We start from the raw sequence: 19,247 nt of genomic DNA, 5'->3' as shown, positions 1-19,247 counted from the left end.
TGCATGGGAGCCTTTTGTGCGATGTATGGGCATGGTTATGTGCAAGGCAATGTCCATCCGGATAGTGCATGATACAGATTGATGCAAGAGCTCATTGTTGTTTGTATGTAAACAAGTGTGGTGGTACACACAAGGGGGAAACCATGGCTGAGAGTAATGCAAATACATTAGAGAATAATGCTACCGTCTCTGCAACTCTTTTTCTTGGTGCTCAATTTGAATCTCTCAATGTGCTTTGTTCAAAGGTTCGAGAACAAGCAATCAAGTCTCATGTGGAGCTTAGGCATGCCAAGCATGATCGATCCAGATATACCGTTGTATGCAAGGCAGAGGGATGCATGTGGCGCTTGCATGCGTCTTTGGTCTCTAGTGGACCTCGGTGTATGGTCAAGGCATTTCATGATGAGCACACTTGTGGTGGTGCTTCACAACTTGGAAACAAGGAAGCCACTGCTGAATGGGTTGCAGCAAGGTACGTAGAGAAACTTCGAGACCATCCAATGTATAGGTTGAAGGAGCGCATGGCCAATTTGCGTCGAGAAGTTGGAGTGTCAATTTCGTACAAGAATGCTTGGAAGGCGAAGCAACTTGCTTTGGGTATTATTCATGGTGATCATGCAAAATCTTATGGAAAGCTTCGATCTTATTGCGACAAGCTTGTGGCTAGCAATCCGGGCACTATGGCCCATTTGCAGAAAACCACTGAAGGTCGTTTTTTTCGAGTGTTTCTTGTGTACGGAGCATGCATCACTAATTTCACGCATTGTCGTGACTTTATTGGGTTGGATGGCCCATTCCTGACAAGCAAATATCTTGGTGCTTTGTTGATAGCCACAGGGATTGATGCTATGGGGGCCTTGTTTCTGATAGCATTTGGTGTTGTAGATGCGGGAAATGAAGACAATTGGGTGTGGTTTTTGCAAAATGTACATGATTGTATGGCAAGCGTCAATGCGGTTACTTTTGTATCAGACAAGCAAAAAGGTCTTCTTCCAGCTGTGGAGCTTGTCTTTCTAGGATGTGAGCATGCATATTGTATGTGCCATTTGGATGCTAATCTCAAGAAGAAATGCAACAATGGAGAATTTATTCGGTTGTTTTGCATAGCAGCTTATGCTAACACTATGAGCGACTATGACACCGCTATCCAAGGGATGAGAGTTATAAGTCCTACCATGACGGACTACTTATTGACTACTTCACCCCCATCTCATTGGGCGATGACACACTTTAAAGGAAAGCGTTATGGGCATCTTACATCCAACATTACTGAGTCATTGAATGCATGGTTGCTTGAGGTTAGAGATAAGCCTATCATATCTATGCTTGATATCATTCGTCGCCAACTAATAGCTTGGTTCTATGCACGTGGAATGGAGGGAAATAAGGCATGTGAGTCTTTGGGAGATAGAGCACAGTTTGCATTGGTTGCAAACGTAGAAAAGAATTTGCGTGAGGCTGGAAATAGTGCTCGGCAATATCGAATCTTGCCCTCTAGTGATACAGTTTTTGAGATCTTGACATGTACAAAAACATGTGTGGTTGATGTATGTACAAAGTCATGCTCATGTAATAAGTGGCAAACATTTGAAATTCCATGTGCTCATGCTATTGCAGCTATTCTCTTCAAGGGAGAGTGTGCTCAATCGTATGTACACAAGGCATGTGCTCTGCAGGCCTATTGTAACACTTAAAGTGGTGTCATAAGTCCAATTGTGGATGCAAGTGAAGATGCTAGTGATCAATTGAAACCACCTGCCACACGTAGGCCACCTGGGCGTCATAAAAAACTTTGTATTAGAACTGAGGATCACTTCAAGGAAAAGCGTATTTTCACACGCTCACATTGTGGTGCTCTTGGCCACAACGAGCGTTCTTGCAAAGCTCCAATTGCAGATTGAATATGTAGCTAGGATGTGGCTGCATTTTGTACGGGAAAGTCACAATGCGTGGGAGGAACTTTCTTTTCGATTTTTTCGATATGTAGTTGGGATTTGGCTTCATTTCGTATTAGAAAGCCATACCACATTTTCCTTGCGATTTGCTCTATATGTAGCGAAGATTTGACTTGCCTTCATTTTGTTTCAAAAGCTTGAATGCATTACTCTCAGCATGTGAGGGATTTTCTTTCCGATTATAGCGGGGATTTGGCTTCATTTTGTATTAGGAAGCCATACCACATTTTCCTTGCGATTTTGTTGTATATGTAGCGGAGATTTGACTTGCCTTCATTGGGTGTCGAAAGCTTGAATGCATATGAACAACTTTCTCTCCAATTTGCTTAATTTAGGACTTGGGGTATTTTGGGAATTTTCAAATTATCTAAGGGTATTTTGGGAAATCTTAGGTGTATTTTGTGGACAGATTGGAAATTTTAAAATTACGAGAGGCATTTTGTGAATTTAATCAAATTAGAGGGGTATTTTGGTAATTTTCCCTTTCTTTTTCTAAAATCGGAGGGACATACCACAAGCCAACAAAAATATGGTGCTAGGCCTAAGGCCCTACACCTTGTTTCACAACGCAAACCTTTGTGAAACCGGGGACTCGGGAGGGCAAAGTATCGTACATGGACGGCCACGATCAAATGCTAGTGCCGGAGGCAACACGCAATGATCGTGTGGGGCTCGGAAGATATTTTCATCAATCGTCAGACTGCGACTCTGCGAGCTAGGATGCCCAAAGAGGGCGGTTTTCTTGCCCAAAAAGGGCGGTTTCCTTTACTCGGCTACACAACGTGCTTCTTTCCCTGCAGGTAACCGTCGTTTCTTCCTCATTTCGCTCTTGCACTGCGTGCTTTTCCGCCGCCCCTGCATTTTCTGCATGCGCCTCCCGTCCTTTCTGTCGTTGGAAATCATCACAACTTGCTATCTTCGCTTAGGTTCTCTGCTTTTGTTTTCTCGCAAATGCCTGCGATCGTCAATTCACGAGTGTATTTGTTTAGCATTCCTGCTGTTTTTTATTTTGGGCTTTTGCTCATGAATTGGTTTCGTTTGTGGAATCATGTTGCAGAATCGTTTGTGGATTCATGTTGCTATAACAAATTATCTTTTTTTGCGTTTTTTGAAGCGTAATATACGATGCAAAATGTTTAATGCTTTTGTTTAGGAGTATAATTGTGGTTTTTCTAGGTTACGAACATTTGCGAAGTATGTTTTTGTAGGTTTAACTTCTTTTAGGTACAAATCTACTGATGGATTACTGGTGGGCTTTAGATACTTTGTTGTAATTGATCATGATCGTGCCATAAATGACTCAGAACGTGCTTGTTAAGGTCTATGCAGTGAGCCTGCATGTGTCATCGATTTGTTTATTTAGCTAAAGTGTCAATTCACAAGTATGAGCAAATCTGTACGTGGATGTAGACTCGGTATTTCTGTGGGAGTTCTTTCCAGGCAGAGCACCTAAAGGATATTTTATTGTTGTTGCAGGTATCCATATTTTATTGTTAACCGATATTTGTTAATCTATGCCATCGTCGGAGTTTCTGTGAATTGTAGCAGCCATGGCAGAACAAAGGTTAAGATAGTTGAGGTGTTTTGGCTCTACCAGAATTTCTTCTGTCAAAATTGACCCTTATTTTATACCTTTTGAGCATTGGCACCATATTTTAACATCTGTGGTCATTGCTTTTGGCATTGCTGCCAGTGGGAGGTTTGAGCACTTTGGTACTCTAGCTAGCCCTGTGTACAATGTCAATTGTACACCAGAAATTGGTGCTTCATCGATAAAACTGCAGGCAGTTTTTTCTCAAGATCTGACCTTCTCACAATAGTGCAAAACTTTGGCATCAAAAGGGTGGAAGTTTATACACTAGAATCGTTAGCTGCAGAATTCAAGCTTTGTGTTGTATCAAAATGGTGGAGGATGTAATGCCTATGCCGTGTTTGGCGCAAAGAGGAGTGGAGCAAAATGTCGCAGAAAGAATCCAAGAATTCTTAGTGGGCAAGGCCCCTAATGCTGTTTATCACTGCAATGGTGGTAACAAGAAGACCTACATAGAGGCCCCTATGATATATAATCGCATTGGCTGCAGCAATGGTAACGCTTCTGCAGGTTTGAAGAGGGTTCGCTTGGAAGGCTGTTATACAGATCTGTCCGATGAACGTGTGCTTTCATTAGTTGCTAAACACGTCAACTGGAACCCTTTTTTCATCTGTTTCTTGTCATGTTTATGCAAGAAGATTAGGGCGATTTCAGATCGCCATCTTTGGCGCGAGTTCTGTCGATCTCGTGCGCCGAGGATGGTGTCTGACCTCCTTGTTGGCGCCAAAAACAGGCAGATTGTTGGTGGATGGCGGGCGCTTGGTAAGCTTTTCCTTTATTGTGCTGGCTGCTATCAATCGTCTTTATCCTCCAACTGCCCAATGCAGGCAGTTGCCGGTCATTTTGTGAGTAAGACCAGATTTTCGCGCACATCAGGTCGTTTTTTTCTGATACGAAAGTGTCGAAGAGATATTCTGTATGTGTCTGATCCATGTGAACATGTTAATGGTCCAGAGGATGTCGGTTTGTTCCGGGAGTATTCAGAAGCTTTGACAAATCTGAAACCAAGAAGCTTCTCACTTTGAAGAAAGTGCCAATAAGTGAGGGTGAAAACTGTCCGTATTGCAAAGCAGGGGTATGGAACATGAAGCGTGTGCAGATGATTCCCAAAAGTGCAAGTACAAGGCTGACTGCTTACAATGAAAACATAGACTATTCTGTTTTGAATGGCCATGTGAATGGCAGATACGCGTTGCTACACCTCTCGGAATCAGATGAATCTGACGAGGATGAGTAGTACAGTTTTTTTGAATTGGTTTGCTTATCGATTTTGCCCTTTGTGAGCTATTTCTTTTTTCCTTGGTTCTTTCCATATACTACACAAACTCTTACATAGTATCGCTTTTGTTTTCTGCTTGTTTGCTTCATTGCTGTTGCCTTGCCTCTTCTTCTCTCTATCAGCATGTTTTTATGATATTTTGGAATGATGGGGGTATTGAGCTATAGCCTATAAGCCTTGTGTTGTGTATATGGCACGTGGGGTCTTCTTGGCATTTGCACAGCATGCTCTTCGACTATCTTGAGCGGCCTGCCCGTTTGTACTTTAGTTAGAAGTACCACCTTAGGAAACTGACCGTGCATGACACATTTATTGTATGATATTATGACTTCGCATTCTGCTGTATATGGAACAATTTCTTTTGCAGTCTGTGAAGAGCATTGTCTACCATTTTACTGCATGTTTGGTGTACTGGCTGAACAAGATGGTTTGTATGACTGTGCGCCGCGCCCCTTTTATGTTTGGCTTTGAGCTTGGCCAGTGTGGCCAGTGATTGTTGGAAGAACATCAATTTTTCAAGAAGGGTGGATGTGTTTGGCCCAAGGTTTTGGGTTCAACCCGGTGCCTGTGTAACCAGAATGACGAATCATCGTATACCTTATAATACATGTGTAGTAACTTGCCCAAGCTCTTGTAGATGGTTACATATTACCCATCATGTCACCCAAAATTCTCACACTTGAGAGGAGTTCTTGCACACGGTAAAAGTTCACATTGGCATTCTAAAACATTTGAAATATTTGGGAATCACATGTATCTATATATGGCTCTGAAAAGAAATGAGGGGACCCATTGACAAACTAAAACCTAGAGAAGATTTCAACTGTGCACATGAAAAGAACAGTGCAATGAGAGTAAGAAATAAGAAAATTTTGATTATATGCCTTAACTCTGTGCTCCTGTAAGGCTGCTTGTATATGGTTCCGGACAGGTGTGTAGTTGGCAAGAAAACTAGCGACTTTTTTCTATTTAATGTTAACATTGAGTTGTTAGTCAAGGACCTCGTGGAGCTGGGGTGGTCTAGGGCAGCCATAGTGTGGTTGACACTCAACAGATGCTGGGTTCGAGTCCCGTCCGAGCTACTATTGAAAAGTAACGGAGTGACTAGTCCGGGACCAAAGATTCCGTAAAAGAATCTAACTAGTAAACAAATAAAAGAGAGGATTTTAATCCGTAACTATGAATGTTAGCAAAAACCTGGTGTTGAGTGTTGTCTAATATTGCAGAATCTTGGTTAGATTCCAAGCTTGCATTGAAGAATACCAGCAAATTTTAAAGGGAAGTTCTGGTCAGAAAAACCGCTTTTGGTGAGCCCCATCAAATGTTGTTTGTTTCCCAAATTTGATGGGAAAAACCGACCTAAAGGGGTCCTCTCTTGATACAGGCACAACTAGGAGCTATATTTTCGCTCAGCAGCAAAGTAGTCTGTTTTGCACATCACTCGCAGTTGTCCTTCTGTCCCACAGCTTTGTAAATCAACAACTCGATGCTGAGAGCACTAGAAGCGGGAGAAATGTAAGGCATTCCAAACAATGGTTGCTCATCATATATATAAATTATTTGATGAGCTCATCAACCACTGCCAACCTAGCTTTTTTTAACATTATGTTAGACATTCTGTTGTTGAATAGCAATCATGATCTGAATTATCTCCACTTGCTCACGTTTTCATGCTTGTCAACATGTTATCCTTTGGCATGCCAAGAGTGGTTGAAATGCCTCAGCACTATCTAACATGGGGTCTTACAAACCCTCAAGCGGTGAAATGCCTCAGCACTATCTAACTCTGGGTCTTAAAGACCTCCAAGCAGCACTACCTAACACTATATAACACGGGGTCGTAAAGACCCTCAAGCAACACTATATAACACCGGGTCTTAAAGACCCCTAAGCGGTGAAATGCCGTAGTACTATTTGACACGGGGTCAAGATCGACGGCCGAGCTTGAAGCCCGCGAATCTCGAGGTAGGGGAAGGATCTACAAAAAGACAATGCACAGACAGAGGCCGGAGACTTGAACCCACGACCTCGCGGTTGGGAGACTAATGAGCTAACCTCACAGGCGCATGTGGTTTGTTGAAACCACTATGACGCTCTTGATTATAAAGTGAGTTTATGCCTCCCCATGTCCTTGTTTACTTTTTTTTTGCCCTTGTTTACTTTTCAGCAATCGACGTCTGCGCGTGCCTTTTTTTTTGTGCCCGCACTTCTTGTTTGTCAATCCCACCGCTTGGGGTCATAAAAACCCTGCCGAGGGTTGAAATTTCTCTCTCCCTTTCTTGAAAGCAATCATGAGCCTCTCAAACTGAGAAAATTTTTGAGCAAGCATACATCCATCACAAATGATTAGCCATGCGTGCTTCATTATACACTCTCATTGCTTTTGTTTTGTTTGCATATTCCTGCATTAGCATACATGCAACACATGCACAAATAAGTTGTAGTATCTTTCTTGTCTACAAGCACTCAATGATCAATGGTGTGGGTTCCAACCTTCACACATTTTGCCATCTTTCACGGGCAGCTAGTAGGGTAAGCCATACTCCTAGATTCAGACTCATCGACATCTTTACAATCTCTTATCACTTTACATTGCTTCCCTGTCTCGAGGCTGTGGCAACCACTAACCTTAACTTCCTTGTGTAGGAGAGCCCATTGAGGTTGAAACCCAGGGGTAGGGAGCACTTGCATGTTGCGGTCTCAGTTGGGGCTCCAATACAAATATGTCCACAAATAGGTGGTTAGGATGCCTGTTCCGCAGGCTTCACCAGTTCAGCCAGCCACCTTTTAGAGTCCAAATATTCCATTAAATGGTCAAGAATCCAGTTTCCAAGCTATGCAACAGGTTCTTCCACCCCCATGGTACATCTTGCGTATTTCGGTGGTGGATCTGTATTTCAGAGCATGGCTGGTTCTGTGCATGGAAACAACAATATATGCCAGGAACAGTCTTTGGGGGTATGCAAGGCATGATGCCAAATCCCATGTATGGTAATATTGGCATGCAACAAGGGTTTAAGAGCAATCAGGGCTAGTTTGGGGTGCCACAAGGCAATTTGGAATGGTTGGTTTTTTCGACTAACATGTAGCGCCGATAATCCCTATTACAATGCCCATGTAGCAGACAATTCCCTATGATAATTTGGGAGCATTGCAAAAGCCAAAAGCATAAAAAGAAGGTGGTGCAACTGTGAAGTTTGACGGCTTTTGAGGATAAGACAAAGGCTCTTACTTTCCTCCAGCAGTTTGATAATGCTTCTGTAGGGGGAAATTTTACAAAAGCCTCCAAGGTCATGAAAGCTGTCACTTTCTTTGAAGACAATGCGCGTACATGGTGGATGACATTGTTGGTGCAAGGTCAAACACTCGCCACATGGGTATGCTTCAAGCAAATGTTTGCATCTGCATGGCTGTCAAATGAATTTGAAGTTGATGTCATGATGGATTGGCACCAATTCATTGCGGTTACTTGCACGAGCCTAGAGGAATACAATCGGAGGTTTTTTGAAGCATTGCTCTCAGTAACCTCCTACAGGTTTGTACCATTGACAAAGCAAATTGAGAAGTATTGTTATGGGCTGCCTAAAGGGCTTCGAAACTATTGTACAAAGAATATAGTGGCTACCCTTACTCAGCTCATGAAAGTTTCCAACATTGGTGATGTGTTATTGAAGGGGCCTTATTGAAGGGAGAGGACAGTGGGTTTCAGGGAAACGTGAAAGAGAAAAATTCAGCAAAAGAAAAATTCAGCAAAGAAGCCCGTTGTGAAAGTGACTCCTGAAGCGTCCTAGGGGTCAAAAAAGACAGGGAAAGTCAAGGACTGAGAAACGTCTCAAGGACAGGCCAAGAAAGAAAAAGGAAGCCTTTTGTACGCAAGTCATTTGAGGAAAAGAAGACTTTGATGGCTGAGAACAAATGCTTAATATGCGAGCAGCTTGGCCATTTTGTTGTAGATTGTCCCCAGAAGTGGAGGCCAGCTAATTCAGAGGACAAGAAAGAAAAAGAAGCCAAACCCACGGCCCGGTTAGTGCCAGACATGGTGGGTGATAGGCCAAACTCAGATGTAAGTGAGTACGCAGAGATGTAAGTGAGTACGCAGAGCTTGGTGTAAAGTCAAAGACCAGACAACACTTTTTTTTATGGGGTACACAATAGAGGCAGGGTTGGCATGTCTTGCCACTTAGAGTGTGTTACGCCTATTACTGGAAAGTTGCATCTGCATATTCAGTCATATGTGGACACATAGAAATTTTATATCATGCCATTGGAAGGGTGTGAATGTGTTGTCGAGATCCCATGGATGTTCCATATACATGGACTGCAGGATGTCTTCAACGAAAAGATAACCCTTCAGCATAGGGGCAAAACTCACATCTTTGATGTAAAGCTTAAAGGGGAGTCTGTCACTATTGTATCTGCTTCTGCTATCACTTCTGTAATTAAGAATCATCTTTCTGTGTACTTGATTTTTGCACATGATGTTTCAGAGAATTGTTAGTTAAATTTATATGTGCTAGATAAAAAAAGATCAGCATTTCTGCGAGAGTTTGGTGACTGTTTTTTGATTCATTACCATATAAGTTGCTGCCGTAGAGGTCTGATCATGCAATGGATTTTGTGATGGGTAGTAGCCCACCAAACAGGCCTCCCTGGAGGGTTAGTGCGGCTCAGTAGAAAGAGATTATGGGCCAAGTAGAGGAGCTGCTAGAGAAAGGTCTAATTCAACTTGGTTCTTCACCCTTTTGCTCCCCAATGCTTCTAGTGTAGAAGAAGGATGGCTCTTGGCACATGTGTATTGATTATTGTGCGTTGAATAAGAATACTAATAAGAACAGGTTTCCTACTAATGAAGATTTTGCAAGGACCTTTGAACAGTTGTAAGATGGGCAACGTCATGAGCACTACCTCCTCAAGGATGGTTTTATGATGATGCATGTTAAACTATGTGTCACTAGGCCATTGCGACATAAAGTTATGGCAGAAAGCCATGTCCCACCGTATGTAGGGCATCATGGTATAGATGCGATAATGAAAGCAGTAGACATTCTTTTATTGGCCTACTTTGAGGAGAGATATGGATGCCTTTGTGCAAGATGCATGATTTGCCACAAGGTCATGTTTGACAGGAAAAAGACACCAAGGTTGTTACGACCACTCCTTATTCCAAATAAGCCATGGAAAAGTATTGCTATGGATTTTATTTTTGATCTTTCAAGAATAATGACGGGAAGTGATGGTATATGGACCATTATTTGTAGGTTATGCAAGCAGGCCCATTTTATTCATGTTAGGAAGAAGATAAAATATGATCAGATGGCTCGATTGTTTATGTATAATATGTTCAAGTACCATGGTATGCCATAGTCTATTGTTAGTGATTGTGATATTCGTATGACGAGCCTGTTTTGGAGAAGCTTATTTTAAAACATGGGCGCCATGCTCAAGTTTTCCTCATTTCATCCACAAACTGATGGACAATCAAAAGAGGTTAATTCTATTGTCTTAGATCTGCTGAAATGTTATGTGTCAGATAATAAGGGCAAGAAATAGTATCTACCCATGCTTGAGTATGTGTACAACAATACGGTGCATTCGTTAATAAGCAAGCCACCTTTTGAGATTGTTGAGAGTGGCAAAAATATTCCTTCCATTTTACACAAAAAGGACAAAATTTTCGAAGCAGATCGATATGTTGAGAATATGGATGAAATGTACAAGAAAATCAAGCTTGCCTTGGAAAAGACTCGGGCAAAGCAAAAATGGCCTGCTGATCGTCACTGACGTGAATTGTTGTTTTCACCTGGTGATTGGATACTCTTACAGTTTAAAAAGGTAGAATTAAAGAAAATGAAGGGCAAGGAAAGGTTATTTCCCAAACTCAGCATGCGTTACTATGGGCCTTTTCAAGTACTTGACAAGATCAACCATGGTGTTTATAGGTCGAAATTACCTGACACCTGGAAGATGTTTCACATAAGTCTTCTAAGACCCTTCTTGGTAGATGTGCCAGAAAAAATGCCAGATGAGGATCAACTAGAAGTGAGGAACTTGATGAGATCTTGAGCAGAGTTTGGCACATAAGGAAAGAAAAGTTAAGGGAAAAGTTGCATGACGGTATGGATGCAAAGTGGATGGAAGAGTGTGAATTACTAGAGTCACCAAATGTACTGCAGCTTTACCTTGAGACCTTTGGGTTACAACCTAAGTATGTCCCAACTCAACGTGTTCGAAAGAGGTAATAATGGAGCTAGCACATCAAATGTACATACAGATTGAGTGCAATAGAAGTGGACATTGCTCTATAAATGCTAAAGGTATAATGTACACTTCTATCATAGAGATATAAATGACAAAAGTATGAAGGTTTCATTAAGTCATTTGTATCTATGCTACATGACCTTTCTTGCGGATACATGTGATGATAAAAGGGTGCTAATCGCACTAAATCATCTATGGCATGTATATCTAGCATGCAATTGAGGACGTTTGAAATTTTAAGAGAGGAGCATGTCACAAAGCTGTGGAAACCACTAATTTTAGTTGTTGGTTTCTTTCCCTTGATTTTTATTTGATTCTTGGGACCCTCTTTTTGAAGTCACAAATGGCCGTGTGAAACGGCCGATGGCTGAGAGTTTCACCCGCAGCTGTGAAGGGCAGGTCGCCAGAGATGGTCAGGCCTGTCGACACTGAAATTTGAGCAATAAACGAGTGTCTAGGCTCACGCGAAACAAGTTGGTGGGTACTTGGAAATTAACTCAAAAGAGGCAAAGTGGACACATGGCCGCATCATGTCAAATTTCTAGACTTGCATGAAGAGGGAGCGCCCAAATTGAGAGAGGAGGATGATTTTGCATATAAGTGAACTTCAGTGTGTGAGTAGTGGGTGCAGATGATCACAACTTGAATGGAGGGCTTGCCTTCTCCCTTGTTTTATGTAGCACGATGATTCCGATCTCGTGCATCTCTCCCTTTTTGAATACAGAAATGTGATGCCCCGCTCGAGGGCTTTTCATTTGTATCTATAGTTGTGTGATTCATGCGCGTTTGCCAAGGCAAAAGCCTCTTGCATAGGTACTAAATTAGCTAATTGCTTATCCCCCGTAGGTATAGGTGAATTCGGGTAGATTTCTCAAGAGAAATCTCGTCCTATTCAAAGGGCAAGTAGCCCTACATGTGTGAGAGCTCAAGGGCTTGCTACATATGTGACGCCCGAAACGGAGCCCGAAATAATAAATTATAGCTTGCTGTGTATTTTTGTAGGTTTAGGGTTTTGGCCCTAATTGATCCAATACTTCACGGAAGCTAGGGAATCATTATACAGGTGTTCCGGTGTATTTTCAGGGCAAAAAACAGAGAATTCAGTGTGTTGTACATTCTCACCAGGTTTGGGAAAGTGCTCAAATACGTTGGGAAAGTCACCTATTGCACTGGGATTTTTGTATGTGAAGCCTCCTACTACGGTTATGATGCCGAAATTGGGCTAGATTAATTCATTTTTAGCCTGGTAAAAGCGAGACAGCTGCTCGTAGGAATTTGCAGGTTCTCTCCCAAGTTTAATAAAAATATAAAGAAATACCGAAAGGGGCGCCAGTCTTTGAGGCTTACAGGGTGTCTCTGTCTACTTGGAAGCACTCTAGCCACCAAGCCAAGCTTTGTTTGAAGTAGTAATTCCAGTCACAGGTTTATTCGTGAAATTTCTATGTGTCGTAATGTTGAAGTAAAGTTTATCAAGTAAATATTTGGGTGAAAGTTAAAGTCTATCACCCTACGGACCGGTTTCATTCCCTGCGCCGTGAAGCAGATCAATGATGTAGGTAACGTGCCCGGCGATTGCACCAATGCCATATTCCATACTCATGCACTCGGAGAGTGTTTGACCCCTCCATTATCATCCTGTCAAAGCAGGAAAATGCACTTTGAGTCGGAGATACCCAGCAATTAGAGCATTCGAAGTAACTACATTTTTGGTTTGAAGCTTGTCAAAAACTTCTTGCCCTTTGGCTAGAAGGCAGCAAGAACAACATCACTTTCCAGACCTTGTCTTGCAAGGTCTGCATGTATTGCTTGGAGCTTGTCACTGGCACCAATGCTGCCAGAAGCTTTCAAGATGCAAACATATATGATCGCATTCGGAGAAATGCCCTCCGTCTGCATCTGCTGGAAACAATTTACTGCCTTTTCACCATTGCCATACTCAGCATATCCACCATAGCCGTGCTGCGAACAGAAATTTTGTCAGCTAGCTCCTAGGCTTTTGACAAAAAGCCACAGTTGGCATACATAACAACTAAGGAACTGCCAACATAACACTCTTGCTCCACGCTTTCCTGGCAATTTTAGCATAAAATCTTGGCCCTTGTGTATGGCTCTTATTATGCAGTAGCTTTCAAGATGGCCGCAAACGTAACGGTGTCAGGCAGGACATTTTCCAGCTGCATTTGTTCAAAGCAATCCAAAGCTTCCTGGCCACATTCATGTCCTGCATATTCTTCTATAAGAGCATTCCAGGAAATTGTGTCCCAAGCTGGAAGCAAATACTTTCTGCGCTTTCAAAAGGAAATTACACCTGGCATACATATGATCAAGATGCTGCCAATATGAAGGTCATTCTCTAAGCCTCTTTTTGCAACATCACAATGAATTTCTTCACACTTACGCATGGATCCTGAGGCAGCACATGCTTTCAAAGCACAAGCGTAAGTAAAAATAGTTTAACAGAATACCCTCTGTTTTCATTTGCTTGAAAGAGCTCAAGGCTACCTCATGAAGCCTGTGTTTAGCATAACCAGAAGACCGTGTCTCTATTTCGAAGATTGTCAAACACCTCTTTTGCTTTTCCAAGTATACCACATTTAGCATACATGTCAATCAAGGTGTTCCCAGCAAAGAGATTTTGTCCAAACCCATGTCTGGCAACTTCAGCATGTATCTCTTTGCCCTTGTCTATGGCTCCCATACAACAACATGCTTTTATTGTACAAACAATTGTTACCGCATTTGGAGTTATACCCAACATCTGCATTTGTTCGAAGCAATGACGTGCTTTTTCAGCACTGAATCACGATCTAGAAGATTTACAAAAACCTCTGCAAGCAAGCCAATTTTGGCATACATGTGAAGTAACGCACATCCAATGAAAATGTTTGTTTCCAGCAAACCTCTTTTTATGGTGTCAGCATGTATATGGAGACCAAATTCCAAGTCCTTAGTGAGAGTGCAAGCTTCCTGGAACATCTTGTTCTCGACATAACCCATTATGAGAGAATTACATGGAGAGTCATAACCAGATGCCGACTTTTGGAAATCCTCAGCCTCATGAATTTTCCTGGTCATGTGCGGGTTGGCATTGTCGTGATGCCGTGCATCCAAAGGGGAAAACTCAAAGAAGATATTGCTTCTTGGGTGTAGCTTTCAGATAGATTGTTGGAGTTGTTATTGGACTACTGTGGTTGATATGTATGTCATATGCCGAGTATTTATGCCAAATATGGTGTACTTTGAAGGGCAGTAAGTGCTCGAGGAGCATCTTGTTCGGTATTTTATCCCTTGCAGTGTATTGATTGCTGGGTATACTCATTATAGTCGTGGCAAGGTTTTGTGGGCGGTTTGATTGTTTAAGTAAGCATGCGGGGGCTAATGGAGGTAAGTGTTTTCTCTGCAATGCCTTCGGTAACATGTATGCCAAATACGTTGTACTTTTAGAATTGCAAAACGTTTTTGAAGAGCTTCCTATTCCGGATACCGTCTCTTGGAATGCCTTGGCACATATATATACACCAAATGTGAAGCCCTTACGAAAGCACATTAAGTTGTTGATGAGCTTTTTGTCTCAAATGTTTTGTTTTGCAAAGCAATGCCTTGGCAGAGAAATGTGGTGCAGGCCGCCCAGCACAAAAGTGACCACCCAATAGGGTTTAAAGGAGTTAATGTGAAAATGAAGAAAAAAGAAGGGGGCGTGGCATGTAGGCAGTTACAGAAGAAGAGGGTGATGCCTGTGGAGCTCGCCGGAGGTCGTGTGGTGCTTGATAGTGCTCATTGATGAAGCGAGGCATAGTGTGTAATAACGGCTCGAGAAGGAGAAGAGAGGCGATGATACGAGGGGAGCAAGAGAAGGATCTCGAGAAGCTCTCTCGACCAAGCACAGGAAGAAGCTCGGGAAGGTTCTTCCCCTCTCTCGACCAAGCACGGGAAGAGTCTCGGCTCGGAGGCTCTCTCTTCGAGATCATGTTCTCTCTCTCTCTCTCAACATTAAGGGACCAAGCAATCAAAGGCGAGGAGCTCGATTGCAAGCAAGCTCTTGCTCTATATAAGGGAAGTATGTGCCACTTCCTCCAACTTGCGAGTCTCGTTTTCATGCGATTCTTCGCGTCCCTTGTATTCGGCACTTTCTTTCAATAATGATCATTCGTTCGTGTCCCTCTTGCGTCCCGTTTTCAAGTTACGTTCTTGTGTATGCGTTTGCTTGCCTGCAGGTCCCGTTTGCAACGCAGGTGAGCCGACGCGGTCCCGTTTTCCCACGTCCCGAACGAGGGCGTCACACTTGGTATCAGAGCTTCGGCTCGAGTCCCCGCCGACCCGACGTCGGTCCATGGCCTGTGGTTTGTCACCACGTTTTCGGCCCGCTTTGCCCGTTTTTCCACGTTCTTCGCGTTCTTGGCCCGTTTTGCTCCGTTTTCATCGCGTTCCTTGCGTTCTTGCCCCGTTTTCACCACGTTCCTTGCGTTCTTGGCCCGTTTTGCCACGTTCCTTGCGTTTTCTTCACGTTTCCCACCGTTTTTCGACGTTTTGCTCCATTTGACCCGCGTTCCTTATCGTTTTGCCCCGTTTTGACGCGTTTCTTCACGTTCTTTATCGTTTTTCAACGTTTTGCCTTGTTTTGTCTTGTCTTACACCATTTGGGACCGGTTTTCATCGTTGTTCATCATTTTGACCCGTTTTCCTCGGTTTTCGTCGTTTTGGACCCCGTTTTGCGCTGTCTCATCGTTTATCGACGTTTTCAAGCCCGTTTTTCGCAGTTTTTCAATTTTTAACATTTTTAAGTTTTTCTCGGCTTCGGCCACAACAGTACAACAATGGTTGGAAATCAAGAATATGACGAAGGATACAGGACCGAACCTGACCTGAATAGAGACCGCAAGAAGAAGAAAGAAACAAAGCTGCGACAAGATGACCAAAACCCAATGGCAAAGAGACTGGAGGCACGCCTCATGGCCTCCTTGGAACACCAGATGAACGTGATGTCTGCTAACTGGGCGACCTGATTCAAGCACAGCTAGGCTAGCGATACGAAGACCGCCCAGACACAAGTAATGTCAACACGCGACGAAACACACAAAGACGACCGCAGTCCGGAAGACTAGGAACAGTCGACGAAGACGAAGACTATCAGGATGACCAAAGTGAAGGACGTTACTACAGCCCCGAGAGAAATATAGAAGATGAAAACAAACTAGAAAAATTCAAACCCATTCCCCCAGAGAAGTACAAAGGCCATCGCAGTTCACTAGAACTCAACAAGTGGTTCAGAGAGGTAGAAGACTACCTGCAGTGGAACAACATAGGCAGATGCAGATGGGTGCAAGTGGCCAAAACCTTCCTGGCCGACGACGCCTATGTATGGTTCCTCACCGAACAGACATCAAAGAACTGGGAGGACTGAGAAGAGTTACAAAGAGACATGATCAGCTATTTTGTCCCAGATAATGAAGGCAACCAAATAAGAGACTCGTGGCGCGAAGTGCGCCAAGACGGCAACATATCAGAGTACATTGTCAAGTATCGTCGAATAATGCTTCAACTCCCACTGATGCACATAGCAGACCGACTACATGGTTTCTTGTACGGCCTTAAGCCCTGGGCTCGTCGAGAAGTAGAAAAGCAGAACCCCACTACCTGAGAAGTGGCCGCCAATATGGCCGAAAAGCTACGCGACACAAACTCAACACTAGGTTTTTCTCCAAATAACCCTCGCTCCAACAATTTTGCCCCCACTACCTTCAACAACTGGTCTAACCCACCCGTCGGGCGAGGTCGCGGATTTATACCCAATAACAGAAGCAATGACCTCCGCCCACCACCACCCCATTTCAACCCTGGATTAGGCCGCGGAAATGGTGCCTTAGTCCCACGCAGCTCTTTTGCTAGCAATTCTTACAGCACCACGTCCAACAGTGGTGCCCCCAATACTTACAACGGCAATAATAACAACCCGTACCCCGATCGCACCTGGTGCAGTGACTGTCGAATTTCTCATGGCCCCAACTACGCATGTGTTCGCAAGCGCAATCAAGCCTCATCATCGTCTAGCAGGGTCAACACCCTCCACATAGAAGCACCAACCTCCCTCCCCCAAATAAGAATCGATGAAATGGATACCCCTGTTTCTGCCCAACAACCCTGTATTGGAGCGGTATCCCTCCACCTTCAATGCATGGCAGCAGCTATCACGGACATTCATAACTTATATGTCCAGGCAACAATTGGATCACAGTAGCAATGGATCATGGTAGACTCAGGCGCTACACACAATTTTCTATCACTGCAGTGCGCCGCTCGCGTGGGCCTACGCCTCAGCACCGTAAATGAAACAACTGTCAAGTTTGCCCAAGGCAATGATAGCAATGTCAAGGCAGCCCGTCAAGTCAGGATTGTAATGGGTGAATTCACATGCCGACTTGACTTCATAGTGGTACCAATGGATGACTTCGAGGCAATTATTGGTCTATCCTTCAACGACAAGTATCTCATTGCACTCCTAGGCATGAAAGTGGATCAATTACTTCTGAATAATCAAGGCCAAGCAGTTACAGTCCAAGGCGCTCGACTCACAACAAAGCAAGCATTGACACGTCAGGCTCATCTTCAACCCCCCCCCATCAACCGCAATGACCCCGCTCAATTGGTAGCGATGAAAGGTAAACAAAAAGTCCCAGAGACATTTTCCCCCAAACTCAATCTCATGAGTGCAAAGCAAGCCGAGAGGGCTCTCAAGAAAGGAGCTCAGGTTCACCTCTGCATCATGCAAGCAACGAAACGGCCCACTCAAAGACTCAACTCCATCAACCTCGAACAGGCCAAAGTTGGTGATCCCTCACTTATCCCCATTCTCCAGAAGTACAAAGATGTCATGCCCCAAGAACTTCCCCCCGGTCTACCCCCTCCTCGTCAAATTCAACACGAAATTGACCTCATCCCAGGGAGTACACCCCCGGCCAAGGCCCCGAATGACACGGAGCTAAAAGAGCTCAAGAAGCAACTCCAGGAATTAGAGAATCAAGGCTTCATCCGGCCCAGCAGCTCTCCTTTTGGGACCCCAGTCCTGTTTGTCAAGAAGAAAGATGGCTCGATGAGACTATGCGTGGATTATCGGGCCCTCAACAAAATCACTATAAAAAATAAATACCCCGTTCCCCTCATGGAAGACCTCCTGGACAGACTACAGGGTGCCAAGTACTTCACTCGCATCGATCTCCACTCAGGCTATCACCAAGTCCGCATTGCCGTTAAAGACATCGCAAAGACCGCCTTCCACACACGCTACGGCTCCTGGGAATGACTTGTCCTGGGTTTCGGTCTCACCGGCGATCCTGACACTTTTTGCCGCATAATCCATGACAGCGTCCGCGACATGATTGATGATTTTCTCATCACTTACATTGATGATCTTCTCATCTACAACAAAACCTTAGAAGATCACCAAAAGCATTTCGCCGCAGTACTCCAACGCCTCCACGAAAACCAACTTTATGCCAAGCTGGAAAAATGTGAGTTTGCAGTCCAAAGAATCGAGTTCCTCGGCTTCATCGTCACGTCAGAAGGTATAATGGTAGATCCAAAGAAGGTCGACGCCGGCATCAAGTGGACTCCCCCGACATCCATCAAAGAAGTCCGAGAGTTTGTGGGTTTCTGTCAGTACACACGCCGCTTCATCCGCGACTTCAACAAGATTGCCGCACCACTTACAGAGATAAACAAAGGCCACAAACCCTTTCAGTGGACCTCCAGAGAAGAAGCAGCCTTTGAGAACCTGAAGATAGCCATGTGTGGTGCTCCCGTCCTTCGACTCCCTGACTTCACTAAGCCATTTGAAGTTCACACTGATGCCTCTGATGGTGCCATTGGTGGTGTCCTCATGCAAGAGAATCAACCCATAGCATATGAATCCCACAAATTCACAGATGTAGAGACAAGAGGCGACACTATGTCCAAGACAAGCACACCAAAGTCTACACAAATAACATCTCCCTCAAGTACTTCCAAACACGGCCCAAAATAAACCCCAAGCAAGCCAGGTGGCAAGATACACTAGCAGAATACGACAATCACATCATCCACAAACCTGGTACCACAAATGTCATGCCTGATGCCCTCAGTCGCAGACCCACCCTCACAGCCATCTCCACCGCAACCAGCACCCTACGCC

At 43.9% G+C, this 19,247-nt stretch overlaps 1 protein-coding gene and 2 pseudogenes across 1 annotated transcript; 2 read left to right on the top strand and 1 right to left on the bottom strand.

Annotated features, from left to right (window-relative positions):
• Positions 1–143: 143 nt before the first annotated feature.
• Positions 144–3,573, top strand: LOC147429352 (uncharacterized). The gene is made up of 3 exons (XM_086495150.1): positions 144–708; positions 2,635–2,755; positions 3,432–3,573. The coding sequence occupies exons 1-3, from the start codon at positions 144–146 to the stop codon at positions 3,571–3,573; spliced, it is 828 nt and encodes a 275-aa protein (XP_086351276.1).
• A 284-nt stretch (positions 3,574–3,857) lies between these two features.
• On the top strand, positions 3,858–5,194 carry LOC147429351 (EID1-like F-box protein 2 pseudogene; annotated as a pseudogene).
• Positions 5,195–12,293: 7,099 nt separating this feature from the next.
• On the bottom strand, positions 12,294–14,142 carry LOC147429350 (pentatricopeptide repeat-containing protein At3g09040, mitochondrial-like; annotated as a pseudogene).
• Positions 14,143–19,247: the final 5,105 nt, after the last annotated feature.

The sequence above is a fragment of the Adiantum capillus-veneris genome, chromosome 22 (assembly GCF_014529385.1).
Source record: "Adiantum capillus-veneris isolate H3 chromosome 22, ASM1452938v2, whole genome shotgun sequence".
NCBI classification, from domain to species: Eukaryota; Viridiplantae; Streptophyta; class Polypodiopsida; order Polypodiales; family Pteridaceae; genus Adiantum; species Adiantum capillus-veneris.
Note: the sequence above shows the minus strand (reverse complement) of the source record. Positions and strands in the feature narration are given on the sequence as shown.

What these genes read in the sequence shown, in the direction of transcription:
- LOC147429352 (XM_086495150.1), top strand. Translation starts at nt 144, where the DNA reads ATGGCTGAGAGTAATGCAAATACATTAGAGAATAATGCTACCGTCTCT. An exon ending in TTTGCAGAAAACCACTGAAG is followed by an intron (nt 709 to 2,634) that starts GTCGTTTTTTTC and finishes GGGGCTCGGAAG; the next exon opens with ATATTTTCATCAATCGTCAG. An exon ending in ACGTGCTTCTTTCCCTGCAG is followed by an intron (nt 2,756 to 3,431) that starts GTAACCGTCGTT and finishes TTGTTGTTGCAG; the next exon opens with GTATCCATATTTTATTGTTA.